The sequence below is a fragment of the Scleropages formosus genome, chromosome 11 (genome assembly GCF_900964775.1).
Source record: "Scleropages formosus chromosome 11, fSclFor1.1, whole genome shotgun sequence".
Lineage (NCBI taxonomy): Eukaryota > Metazoa > Chordata > Actinopteri > Osteoglossiformes > Osteoglossidae > Scleropages > Scleropages formosus.
The window spans coordinates 26,639,506-26,653,800 of NC_041816.1; the positions used below are offsets into that span (position 1 = coordinate 26,639,506).

The 14,295-nt window shown below is 41.8% G+C and overlaps 1 protein-coding gene across 1 annotated transcript; it reads left to right on the plus strand.

Annotated features, from left to right (window-relative positions):
- On the plus strand, nt 1–4,806 carry LOC108933042 (C-type mannose receptor 2-like). The gene is made up of 5 exons (XM_018749832.2): nt 1–98; nt 494–638; nt 869–1,267; nt 3,076–3,432; nt 4,003–4,806. The coding sequence occupies exons 2-5, from the start codon at nt 581–583 to the stop codon at nt 4,395–4,397; spliced, it is 1,209 nt and encodes a 402-aa protein (XP_018605348.2). The 5' UTR covers nt 1–98; nt 494–580; the 3' UTR covers nt 4,398–4,806.
- Nucleotides 4,807–14,295: the final 9,489 nt, after the last annotated feature.

Here is a 14,295-nt window from a genome sequence, read left to right on the forward strand (position 1 = left end):
AAATTAACCAGATTATACGCATAAAAAGAGAACGGAGCAGAGAAGCGACGGACAGAATAAGTGTCACCTGCTCCACCGAACCCGATCATTCTACGCAGGTAAGTCTTTTCAGGTCCTGCACACGATCACTGCAGCAGATATAGTCCATTGTACAGCTTTTCATCAGAAATCATGCATTGTCTTTAAAATAATCAATGTATCTGTTACAAGTGATGCCATCATTTCAGAAGATGAATTATAGTCAGATGTTAAATAACTGTATTATTGTACTCCTTTATGGTGTATTTGAATCATGCCAATTGTCAATGTCATGGTCAAGATTTATTATAGTGCTTATTTATAACAGGTTCAAGTTTATACTCCTTGTCTGAATGAATACAATAGATATAAAATCACTGGCAACATATAAGTGAGATTATTAAAGAAAAAAATTGTTAGATGTATAAAGACTCATCCTTTTACTCTCATTTTTGTTGCATGTTCATATGTACAGGACATTGTTTTCTGTGGGTGAAGTACATGTTTGTGTGTAATACGGACTGTTTCGGTGCAAAGAAGAAAAAATACATTTTTGCTCACCATGTGCGACAAACCGGTTATGGATTGTAATGTGTTTCTCCTCCAACTGCTCTTCCCAGGTTAGTGTTTTTCCTATTCATTTGTTTCTGCCTTTATACCTGAGAAAATGCTCAACCCATGAACATTTGCAACCTTAAGTTTTACCCCATTATTTTAATTTGTACATATGTGTCTACAAAAGTTTTAAAAACTTATTTCCTATTCTATTTTGATTCTGATTTGATTATAACATCTAGTAAATGTATTTGAAGACATCTAATCATTTTACATGTGTGCTTACATATCATAGGTCTCTTCTCATGTCTCACTCCTCAATATCACTTTGTGAACATGAGTAAGAACTGGACTGAAGCACAGAGTTACTGCAGAGAGAAGTACACTGACCTGGTTACCATTGACAACCCAGAGGAAATGAACAGAGTGATTAACAGGGTAAACCTCACTGGTTATACTGGACCAGCCTGGATAGGACTGGAGAAGGGAAACTCGTGGAACTGGCAGTGGTCCCTGGAAGAGAGACGTCTCTACAGTGATGGACAGACTGGGTTCTCAAACTGGGACACCAGCGAAGGAGCACCTCACACTGCGGATGGGAATACCAGCTGTGTGGGGATGAGAGACACTGGGAAATGGAATGATATTGGCTGTGACTCTAAATCTCCCACAGGATTCTTTGTTTGTTATGATGGTGAGTCGTGAGAAATTTATTTTCTAAAAAACACACACACACACACACACACACACACACACACACACACACACACACACACACACACACACTTTCAGAACCTCTTGTCCCATACAGGGTCACAGGGAACCAGAGCCTAACCCAGCAAGGACACACCCAGGATGGGACACCAATCCATCACAAGGCCCCCCAAGCAGGACTCAAACCCCAGACCCACCAGAGAAGAAGACCCGGTCCAGCCCACTGTGCCACTGCCCCCCCTTAGAGTTGATACATGTTAGACAAATTACTTTAAACTGAGTATTATGATTATTGAGGGGCGCGGTGGCGCAGTGGGTTGGGCCACAGTCCTGCTCTCGGGTGGGTCTGGGGTTCGAGTCCCGCTTGGGGTGCCTTGCGGCGGACTGGCGTCCCGTCCTGGGTGTGTCCCCCTCCCCTTCCGGCCTTACGCCCTGTGTTGCCGGGTAGGCTCCGGTTCCCCGTGACCCCGTATGGGACAAGCGGTTCTGACAATGTGTGTGTGTGTATTATGATTATTTTCTGTACAGATTTCCATGGTTTCTTTTTCCTCAAAGCAAGCTCTTTTTAGGAAAAAGATACAGTATTGTACTGTAAAAGACATACTACAAATTTACTGTGTTTTTTAAAACTGTTAACAACAATAAACAACTTCTAAAAACAGCATGTCCAGGTCAACCTCTTTTTCACCTAAAAGAAAGTGTTGCAGGAAAAAGCAAGGAGGTTTGTGTGGGTGGCACAGCAAGTAGTGCTTCTGTTTTACAGCCCCTGAGTGGTGTGAAAGGACACGGGTTCGATCCCCGCTCAGTCTGTGTGGAGTTTGCATGTTCTCCCTGTGCCTACAGAGGTTCCCTATGGGTGCTCTGGTTTACTCCCACACTCCATAGACATGCTGGTCAGGGTCCCCCATAGTGTGTGAGTGACAGAGAGCAAGAGTGTGTTCCACTGATGTATGGATGAGTGACCCAATGTAAGTAGTGTATCTAGCAGTGTAAGTTACCCTGGTGAATAAGGTGTGTGGGCTGATAACACTAAATTGAGTTCATTGGAAGTCACTTTGGACAAAAGTGTCTGCTAAATGTGCACACACAATGTCTACAACTGTTCATCCCACATGGGGTTGTGATGATCTGCAGCCTAACCAGGCAACACAAGCTGCAAGGATGGACTGGATGTCAGTCTCTCACAAGGTACCCCAAGCAGGACTTGAACCCAGACCCAATCTAAATAAATAAATGTAAATTAAACCTGGACTGGATGTCAATCCATCACAAGGGAGACACACATGCAGACACACTGTATAAAATCTATAGTGACCAGTTAGCTGGAAACACACAGAGTGTCGTGGTGGCCTCTGGGAAAAACACACATAAAGCCATGCTGAACAGGAGAACTGCGAACACACTGAGCTGGACTCACACCTACATGTCACTGCAGCAGCAGTTTTTAAATGATTGTATGCATAGTCTAAAAAAGTTTTAAAGTAATTAAGTTAAAATGAAGAAACTTCCCTGCGTTGGTGTGGTGGTGCAGTGGGTTTGGCCAGGTCCTGCTCTGCGGTGGGTCTGGGGTTTGAATCCTGCTTGGGGTACCATGCGATGGACTGGCGTCCTGTCCTGGGTGTGTCCCCTCCCCTTCCCTCCCTGTGTTGGCAGGTTAGGCTCCGGTTCGCTACGACCCTGCTTGGGACAAGCAGTTTCTGTGTGTGTTATAGCCATGAGATGTCTGCAATACATATCTTTTATGCTCTGATTTTAATGTCTTTTTGAAAACCACTGGACTCTTTTCAGGGAGAAAACAAACCAATCAGAGATACGTCTTCATTAATCAAAGTAATAAGACCTGGTCGGAGGCACAGAGATACTGCAGAGAGAATCACACAGACCTGGTCAGTGTGAGGAACCAGACTGAGAATGATCTCATACACACCATGATAAAAACTCAAACCTTTGTGTGGATCAGTCTGTACAGAGACTACTGGCAGTGGTCAGACCAGAGAAACTCCTCATTCCGCTACTGGGCACCAGGAAAACCTGATAATAATACTGGGAATGAGAAGTGTACTGTAGCCACGATCACACAGACACTCAGTGGAACGTGGGATGATCGACAGTGTGGTGAAAATCACCCGTTCCTGTGTTATGATGGTGAGTTGAGTTTGAACTACACTGTGTGTTCACAGATACATAATTTGCAGATGTTACATTTCTTTGCTGTTTTGCATCATTTTCAGTCGTACTGATACGGAAAACCAAGAAATTACAACCAATAGTAGAAATTCTTTCTGTAAACAAGTCTGCTTCTTTCATCAGTTTTTAAAAATTGAAAACTGCAACTTCATCCAAATTCTTCAGGTTGACTGACAACAAAGATAACTGCTGCCTAATATCATGACCTTGGGCCAACAGCGTGAAAGGCCACATTTAAAGCTCTTTACACAGCTAAGCAGTGTTAAAAAAAACAAACAGGGGTTCTGACCACAAACACTTACGGAATCTCTGCGGAGATTGCATGTCCATCGGTCCTTGTTCATTGGACCACGACTTTCGCATGAACCCTTTGCTGTTCGGATAAAGTACAGTAAAGTAAAGGAAATAAAAATTTCTGTTTATATTAACAGTAAAAGAGCAGGGCAGCAGCCTTTGCTACTGTATTCATTCCAGTTTTCAAATTAATGCTTTTTCCTGTAGTTGTTCATAATCAGCCTTCGCTTCCAGATCACCTGATTTTGGTCCAGGAGAACATGACCTGGAATGAAGCCTTGAACTACTGCAGAGAAAACTACACAGACCTGGTGTCTGTCCACGATGAGGAGATCCAGCAGTGGGTGGAGAGGAAGGCTAGAAATGCCACCAGTGCCCATGTGTGGTTGGGTCTGCGCTTCTCCTGTACTTTGAGCTTCTGGTTCTGGGTCAGTGCAGAACCTGTCTGCTATGTCCACTGGTCTTCAGCTAATGGGACTGGAACTGGACACTGTGGAAACACTGGGGCTGTACAATCTAGAGGAGAACATCGGTGGGTCAGTCTGCCTGAGACTCAGAAACTCAACTTCATCTGTGTGAAATGTCAAGGTGAGTCTGATCGAAAGTTCTACTCACCTCCTGCAATATAACCTGCGCATGAACATATAACCTACAGACCTTCACGCAGAACCTGTATGATTACTCAGGTGTTTTACGGGCGGAGGTGTGCAGATGCTCTTCTAACTATTTCTTGTTTGTTCTGCTCTAGACATCTAATCAGTTCCTACATCTTCAGCACTGGATCCTCTGAGATTCTGAACATCTCTGAGGTTGAACTTAAGAAAGAGCTATTTTTCCTGTTATTATCATCATTCTTGTTATGGTTGAGTTGAGTTGACTTTTCTTTTAAATGTTGAAATTCATTTGAAACATAAGCACAGTTAAAAATGTCAGGGTGAGGTTATCATTTCAAAATTTTTTTGCTTATTTGCAGAAAAGCAAAATGTTTAGCTGATGATCTTCTTCAAGGGGACTTCTAACATTTTACTCATTTAGAGAGCTGGGTAATTTTACTGGAGCAATTTAGGGTAAGTAACTTGCTCAAGGGTACTACAACAGCTGGAGCTGGGATTTAAACCTGCAACCTATAGGTCTAGTGGCAGCTCTAGCCATGTCTCCCTTTGGTGATTTATGTAATGGTGGTTTGAGTTTTTTGTGTAGTATTGTGATATTAATAAAGGTTTGTTAGTTTTCAGTTATACTTTCAACTTTGGTTTCAATCTCCTGAGTCTTTCTGGACAGATTAATTTCACTGTAAGTTCATTTTCACTGATGGTTTGTTCAAATAGGGTCTTAGTCAATCAGGGTTAATCTCATGGGAACAAGAGCATTCTGCATATCTCGATATAGATTATCTGAAGAGCACTAATTTTTAATTTATATTTTCATGGTTTTAGGATTTCCTGTGGTATAGTATCTCCTCTGAGCTTTTATTGTGTGCTTTTGTGCGTTTCAGTGTTCTGTGCTTGTTCAAAACTGAAAATAACTGTCAATATTTGCCCAGTGTCAGCAGGGTTTTTTATTCATGAGAATGTAAACTAATGGAAATGTCCCTGGTGTATTAAACTTTGGAAAAGCTCCAGCCTTGTGTGTTTTTTCCAGTGAATCAAAACATAAGTCATAACTTATTTTAAAGATCAAGTACCAAACTTAAGTTTCACATGAACATCTACACAAACTGCTCACAAAGCACCAGGATCAGTTAAAATAGAGTTGGGTACCAAGAACTTGATGTAGTGTCTCTAGTAAACATTATGCTTTCCCAGCATCCTCAGCCTGTACATATGGCCATCTGCTTATTAATTTAAGAGACAAATTAATTTGGTTTTTCTGATCATAAAATTCAGGGAGGTGTGGTGGCACAGCAGGTTTGGCCGTGTTTTGCTCTCTAGTGGGTCTGGGGTTCGTGTCCTGCTTGGGGTGCCTTGTACCAGACAGGCGTCCCGTCCTGGGTGTGTCCCACCCTCCTCATCGCAACCCCACTCAGGACAAGCAGTTTCAGCCAATGTGTGTGTTTGTGGCTTTGTTATTTGTAACATGAACTCAGAACAACACAACTCTTACAATCGTATAAAAATCCCAAATAAACATGTATTAAGGATTTCTTTAAGATTGTAGCATCAAATTAGGGTAGTGCAGGCAGAACACTTACAGAAGTGTAGCATCTCAGAAGGCTGTCAAACAGAAAGGCTTTCAAATAAGAATAGCATCTCTAAAGGAAAAAGAAAATCTTTTGTTTTCATGCACCACAAATTAGTACCATGATGTTACTTTTGGTTGGGGGGGAGGGGGGTTCATGTTTACATTGAAGTTTTTATGCTCTGAATTGAATTTTGCGATAGAAACAGCAAAAGCAGCAGTGACCTGTATGATAGTATTTCTATGGAAATTTCGAAACATACGGGACACAAGTCATGTTGAAGCTCTTGAACAGACAAACCACTGTCAAAAAATCCTTCGTGCGTCTGTGGAAATAAGGTGGTGCCATCCCTACGCACAATAAACAAATGACTTGTCTCGTTTATGTCGCCTCCTGAAAACATCACTTGTTTTATTGTTTTTTTTCAGGAAGCGTATTTGCATTTCTTTGCTGAACCAGGACGGGTGTTGTCCACTCCGAATCAATACAACAGATGAGTGAAATAAAGACTGACACAGCTCTTTTACTAAAATAACACGGTGCAAACAGCATATGTCACAAATTGTTTACACCAAAAGCTTTTCTTTTTCCTTTAACTGAAGTGTTCAATGTTCAGCTCATTTAATCATCCAGCTAAGGTTTATTCCTCTGTATATCTCCAGCTCTACCCTGCGACACTTTTCTATACAAACTCACCACATTTCACATTGCTCTGATTGAAAAAAAAAATAAAAAATTAAAAAAACCATAATTCCGCCTTCAGCATTCCAGAGGTTTCCATCGTCCACCAGACCTCATCTCAAGACCCTGGAAAGTGATGCTTCCATCTGACACTGGACCATCAGAAGTGTTCTGGTGAAACAACCCTACTGTCTTTGGCTAACTTACCCCTTTTTCTTCACATTAATTTTAATTTAATTAATTTTAGGAGACACTTTTCTCCAAAGCGACTTCCAGCGAACTCTATGTAGTGTTATCAGCCCACACACCTTATTCACCATGGTGACTTACACTGCTAGATACACTACTTACACTGGGTCACTCATCCATACATCAGTGGAACACACTCTTGCTCTCTGTCACTCACACACTATAGGTGAACTTGAACAGTGTGTCTTTGGACTGTGGGAGGAAACCAGAGCACCCATAGGGAACCTCTGCAGGCACAGGGAGAACATGCAAACTCCACACAGACTGAACCGGGATCAAACATTGAACGTCTGAGTATTGTTTCCCTACAAAAAGACCTGAGGAGTCCGACAGGCTGTTACAGAAGCATCCCATGCTGAGTGGAGATGATGACCAACCGCTGCGATGGGCGAGACATACCTTGCTGAACTGGGAAATCAAGCTACCATACAGCAACAATGCTATTATTACCTGTTATCTGACTTAGAAGTCCTATTTAATGAAGGATGCCCAGGAGAGGTGGGCAGCCACTGGTACTTGGACCCCCAGAGGTTTTTTCTCCCTCGACTTTCAGTTTCTTTTGTTCCTTTCCTCCGTGGCCAGTAGGAATTTACTCATCTAGCTGACACTTTTCTCTAAAGCGGCTTACAGTGCTAAGGTTACAACTATCACACATATATACACCTGGGTAATTTTACTGGAGCAATTTAGGGTAAATACCTTGCTCAGGGGTACTACATGCTGTGCCACCTTTAAAACACACTGTACTACTTGTCTGTGCTTCCTGTCTCCAAACTGTCCACTTTGCCAGTTCTCTGAATTTTTATTCCTATCTCTAAACTGTTAAATAAATAAAGAAAGAAATTTAGAGACCTGAGATCTAAAACATTTGAGAAATGACCAAGTTTGAGAATGTTTTTCATGATATTCTAATGAAAAGCTGTTCTGCATTTAAATAGTTCTGTTTTCCTTCTTCTCCAAAAGTTGCACATGGTGCTCAGTAACTGTGCTGTGTTCCACTGCTGCAATAACGGTACTCTGGAAATGGTTAACAAACTACACATCTCAAGGATTTTGCATTTACCTGCCAATACCTGAACCTTGAACCTTTGGGTAAATTTTCTTAATAAGGTTTATTGTGTTACATTTGCATTAATGGAAATTTACACAGAAAAGTGTGATGCTTTGCCGGTGCTTTGCAGATTATACATAACAAGGAGCAGTGTAAGCAGCGAGCAGGTTTCCTTCTGGTTTCCAAAAGTCAGTAACTTACTGCGGTAAGTTTTTCTTTCTTTGAAATTCTATGTACAAACAATATTCACCACTGATTTCTGTAAAACTGCTTTGATGGCATGAGCACCTTTTCACTACAGTAAAGCTGACTTGAAATCAACACTGAAAACTGCTCAGGATCAGAGATCAAACACTGAGGAGAAGATACCTGTAGGGCGGTAAAGAGGTGTGACACAGGTAAGGTTTTTTTGGTCTCTTTATTATTTCTTCTCTCTTTTATTCTCTTTTTTATTCATTTCTTAATTTTTATTCCCATTCAAATTCATTTTCAGTATGTTGTTATTATGTCCAGTGATTTTTCCAACACTTGAACACAAAGGGAATCTTACATTTAAATTGACATTTATTTATTTAGTTGACACTTTTCCCCAAAGCAACTTCCAATGAACTCTATGTAGTGTTATGAGCCAACACACCTTATTCACCGCGGTGACTTACACTGCTAGATACACTACTTGCAATCGGTTACTCATCCATAAATTATGATTAATTTTATTAACACTATTAAGGTGAACTTACTAGGGGAAACAGGGAGAAAGTAACTGACACAAAGCCTTATTATACAGGGACAGAACATTTTTACTGAGGCTCTGAGGGATTTGAATATATCAGCCACAGAAAAAAACAGCTCACAAGGGAAGTACAAACACACACACACTGTCTGAAACCGCTTGTTCCAAGCAAGGTTGCAGCTAACCAGAGCCTAACTCGGCAACACTGGCCATAAGGCGGGAGGGGCAACACCCAGAACAGGATGCCAGTCCATCATAGGGCATCCCAAACAGGACTTGAACCTCAGACCCACAGGTAAGAAGGACTTGGCCAAACCCACTGTCCCACTGTGCCCCCGCTCCTTCCTACTTGGGAAATAGTTGAGCAAAAAACGTGACACAGCTTTATAGAGAAAACTGTACAGTGCTACTTGAAAGCATGTGTGTCCCTTATTTTTACCACGAAATGGTTATTTAATGAGAATCAGTCTTTTGCTTGTGACATAATAGGTCTGTAATGACCAATTCCATATGCTGCTTTAAATCATATAATTTAAAGGTTTATTTTGATATTTTATGCAAGAATAATTACCAGATGTACTTTATATTGGTATAAGTATTTATGTTCAGTTGAGCAAAAATCTTCATGAATGAAAATTAATGACTATTATTACGAAAAAACTGATGCACTTATGTTATCCAAAGCTCGACCTTCTTTCATCTATTTATAGTTATTTTCATCTATTTATATCTTTGCTGTGGCACCTTGAACATTAAAGTTATTTCATTTCATTATTTTTTTTTCCTCTTTTTTTTTGTGTCTCTGGATGACACTTATGTTACTTGTCTGTCTCTCTTACTTTTATACAAACAGAGAAGGTAGTACATGTTTACCATGGACATCAGGGGAGAAAGTGTTTTGAGACAACATGAGACCGCTGGTGTGGGTGACCACCAGGCAGGTGGAGGTGGAGGTGTGTCGCAGTCCGGTTGGGGTGTAGCAAGTTTTCGGATCCTGTAGGTATCAGGGCGCAGGGCTTGATGGCTGTAACCAGAGTCGTTTATTACTCAGACAGGGTACAGTAACACTTGAATATGCTTGATTGGATCAGGAGGTGTTCACTTTGCAGGACAGACCTGCTGAGTCTTAACTGAACAAATTAAAGCTGTTCCTTGTTTTGCTGACTGGACATTTCCTTGTCATAGTTCCATGGCTAATGATTTTAGGGTTTTAAAATCAAGTATAGTGTGGGGGTGCGGTGGCGCAGTGGGTTGGACCACAGTCCTGCTTTCCGGTGGGTCTGGGGTTCGAGTCCCGCTTGGGGTGCCTTGTGACGGACTGGTGTCCCGTCCTGGGTGTGTCCCCTCCCCCTCCAGCCTTGCGCTCTGAGTTGCTGGGTTAGGCTCCGGTTCCTCGTGACCCCGTATGGGACAAGCGGTTCTGAGAAAAAAAAAAAAAAAAATCAAGTATATTGAGCTGCTCTCCTTTAACACCCCTAAGAGCACTGACAGATAACTAACAATTTGCGACAAGTTTGTGAAACTTACATCTATTTGTTCAAAGTAATAAATCGGGTTCGATCAGCCGAGCGGAAACAAGTGATTGGAATCACTATTCTATTATGATAGGGGGTGCAGTGGCGCAGTGGCGCAGTGGGTTAAACTACAGTCCTGCTCTCCGGTGGGTCTGGGGTTTGAGTCCTGCTTGGGGTGCCTTGCGATGGACTGGCGTCCCGTCCTGGGTGTGTCCCCTCCCCCTCCGGCCTTACGCCCTGTGTTACCGGGTTGGGCTCCGGTTCCCCTCGACCCCGTATGGGACAAGCGGTTCAGAAAGTGTGTGTGTGTGTCTGTATATTCTATTATGATCTGAATGTTCACTGTAAGGTTTTTTTGGTGCATTTGAGCTACTTTAAACAAAAAATTATGATGCACAGCTACTGCTTACTTAGATGTTACAAAATAGTTACTAGTTACTTAGATGTAACCGTTCAGAGGTACACTGTTTGCTCAACATTTCTTTTCCCAGTCAAACAATTCTGAAACTCACTTAACACTAATTCAGCAAGTGGAACACAGACGTCTTCACCCGCAAGGGATTCACATAATTTAAACATGTTTTAGAAACCTGAAGTACCCTTCATTAACATGTGTGACTGCAAAACTAAATATAATAGAGAGATGTCACAATCCCAGGTGGTTGAAGGCAAGGTTGAAGGAAAGTTTATTCCAACAGAAAGATTACTTATTGGGACAGTAGTCATCTTTGGACCCATCATTCCTTCCAGAATGTTCTGCAGTAATGAACAGCCAGTGGACTTCAGAGCAAGTGAAGAGATAATTAAATGGGCATTTGTTGCTCCCCTTCATTAATACAGTACCATGGTGTGAATATTTTTAGCAGGGTTATACTGAACATAATGCACCAACTTACTGTATGATTGCAGCCTGTTTATCAGTTACACAGTATTACAGGGTATTTAATTTAATCTGGTCGGAATACAGTATATTCCTGCAAAAATTAAAATTTTTTACAGTGACCTATTCAACATGAGTACTTTATACAGACTGCAGCAGGAGAGCTGGCAGACTGTTAAACACACAGCAGCTTAAGTAAATATGAGAAAGTCAAGTTCAGGTTCAAGTTCAAGGTTTATTGTCATAAGGACAAGTACCGTGTAGTGCTAAGTCCTGTGGGAAAGCAAACCCGGCTGTGAGAGGATCGTCAAACCTGGGCTTTTTTCTTAAAGAAATAAAGGGACTTTGTGACTCTTATTGGTGTTTAACACAGTCTTCACTTTCAAGTAAATGACATTATGTGAGCAAATATGTGTTGATCTAATAAATGGATATTATCACCAAGGGCAAAAATTCTAATTATAGAAATCATAAAAAAATATTTTACACAGCTGGGTCAGAAAGGCATCATTTGGATTGTTTACCCCTAATGTTTTCACTACAAGCTGTGTCTTTTAATCTTTACATGTCTATGTTTCTCTTTGTGAGTTCAGTACATCTATCCCTGTGTACATTAAACTACATTATTAATATAAAAAAACCCTCTTTTTTTCTGTACATGTGTCTCCGCAGGGTGACAAACAACAGTCATGCAGAGTACCATGATTCTCCTCCTGCTCATTCCAGGCCAGTGTTCCCTGCATTAACCTTTGCTGTAAGGTTAAAAAAACACAAGAACAAAAAGAACAAATCTTACTAATATATGCTTCTTTTTCTAAGTGTATGTCTGTGTTTTCAAAGCCAGGTTTTAAACTGTAGTGACATAGTATCATAGCATGACATTTAAATGCATCTAATGCTTGTGTGTTTTTGTAAATACCAGGACTCTGTACACTGTCCTCATGTTTCCATCATCAGTATCACTTTGTGAACATGAGTAAGAACTGGACTGAAGCACAGAGTTACTGCAGAGAGAAGTACATTGACCTGGTTACCATTGACAACCCAGAGGAAATGAACAGAGTGATTAACAGGGTAAACCTCACTGGTTATACTGGACCAGCCTGGATAGGACTGGAGAAGGGAAACTCGTGGAACTGGCAGTGGTCCCTGGAAGAGAGACGTCTCTACAGTGATGGACAGACTGGGTTCTCAAACTGGGAGAGTGGGGAACCAAACAATCATGGTGGGAATGAGAACTGTGTGGGGATGAGAGACACTGGGAAATGGAATGATGTTTGCTGTGATTGTAAAACTCCCACAGGATTCTTTGCTTGTTATGATGGTGAGTAGTGAGATATTTCTTTTCTAAAACAGAAAACATTAATTTGGGATCTTTTAACAGCATGATTTTCACAACTTTAAAATACTCTCAGAAATATATTTTTCTGGGAGATTTACTTACATACAGTTTATTTCCTGATGGTCCTCATTACACACCACTAATACCAGTAGAAAAGTACATGTTATTACCAGAGCAGTGAGAACTACACAGTGGTGAAGAAAAAGAATTATATTGTATAAATGGGAAAATGACTGTAAGTTGATAAAAAGTGTTAGTCACTTTGGAGTAAAGGGTCAGGTAAATGAATAAGGGTGTGTGGATGCGTGTGTGTGTGTGTGCATGTGTGTTCTTGCATTCAGCTGCTTTACCATAAAACCCGAGCTGATATGTGTTATACAAATTACTTTAAATTATTATGATTGTCCCACTTGGGGTGCCTTGTGACAGACTGGCATCCTGTCCTGGGTGTGTCCCCTCCCCCTCCAGCCTTACGCCCTGTGTTGCCTGGTTAGGCTCTGGTTCCCCGCGACCCCGTATGGGACAAGCGGTCAGAAAGTGTTTGTGTGTGTGTGTATGTGTATGTGTATGTGTATATGTGTATTATGATTATTTTCTGTACAGATTTCCATGGTTTCTTTTTCTTCAATGCAAGCTCTTTTTAGTAAACACATACAGTCTTATTCTTTAAAAGACTGATACTACAAATTTACTGTGTTTTTTTAAAGCTGTTAATAACAATAAACCACTTCCATAAACAGCATGTCCAAGTCACTGTCCTGCTTTTCTAAAACAAATCGTTGCAGGAGAAGGCAAAGAGATTTATGTGGGTGGCACAGCAAGTAGTGCTTTTGTTTTACAGCTAATGGGTGGTGAGAGGGCGTGGGTTCGATCCCCGCTCAGTCTGTGTGGAGTTGAAATGTTCTCCCTGTGTCTGTGTGGGTTTCCTCTGGGTGCTCTGGTTTCCTCCCACAGTCTGAAAACAGGCTGTTCAAGTTCACCCTTACTGTATGAGTGACAGAGAGAGTGTGTGTTCCACTGAAGTATGGATGAGTGACCCAGTGTAAGTAGTGTATCTAGCAGTGTAAGTCACCACGGTGAATAAGGTGTGTGGGCTGATAACACTACACATAGAGCTCATTGAAAGTTGCTTTGGAAAAAAGCATCTGCTAAATACACAGACAGAATGTCTACAACCATTTGTCACGATGATCCAGAGCCTGACCTGGCAACACAGAGTGCAAGGCTGGAGGGGGAGGGGGCACACCCCAGACAGTTTGTGCAAGGTACCCCAAGCAGGACTTGAACCCAGAGCCAATGTCTGCTAAATAAGTAAATGTAAATTAAACCTGGACTGGATGTCAGTCCGGGGGGCGCGGTGACGCAGTGGGTTGGACCGGGTCCTGCTCTTCAGTGGGTCTCTGGTTCGAGTCCCGCTTGGGGTGCCTCGTGCTGGACTGGCGTCCCGTCCTGGGTGTGTCCCTTACGCCCTGAGTTGCCGTGTAGGCCCCGGTTCCCCGTGACCCCGTATGGGTCAAGTGGTTCTGAAAATGTGTGTGTGTGTGTGTGTGGATGTCAGTCCATCACAAGGGAGACACATTGTATAAAATCTATAGTGACCAGTTAACTGGAAACACACAAAGTGTTGTGGTGGCCCCTGGAAAGAACATGCTGAACAAGCAAAGTGCTAACACACTGAGCTGGACTCACACCTACATGTTGCAGCAGTTTCAAAATGACTGTATAGATAGTCTAAAAAAGTTTTAAAGTAATTAAATTAAAAAGAAGTGACTTCCCAGCAGGGGTGTCGTGTCACAGGAGGTTTGGCCAGGTGCTGCTTTTTGGTGGGTCTGCGGTTTGAGTCCTGCTTGGGGTGCCATCTGGCATCCCTTCCTGGGTGTGTCCCCTCCCCTTCCAGG

Coding starts and splice junctions, on each gene's coding strand:
- LOC108933042 (XM_018749832.2), top strand. CDS start 581: ATGTGCGACAAACCGGTTATGGATTGTAATGTGTTTCTCCTCCAACTG. Junction 639..868: donor CCTCCAACTGCTCTTCCCAG/GTTAGTGTTTTT, acceptor TACATATCATAG/GTCTCTTCTCATGTCTCACT. Junction 3,433..4,002: donor CCCGTTCCTGTGTTATGATG/GTGAGTTGAGTT, acceptor CTTCGCTTCCAG/ATCACCTGATTTTGGTCCAG.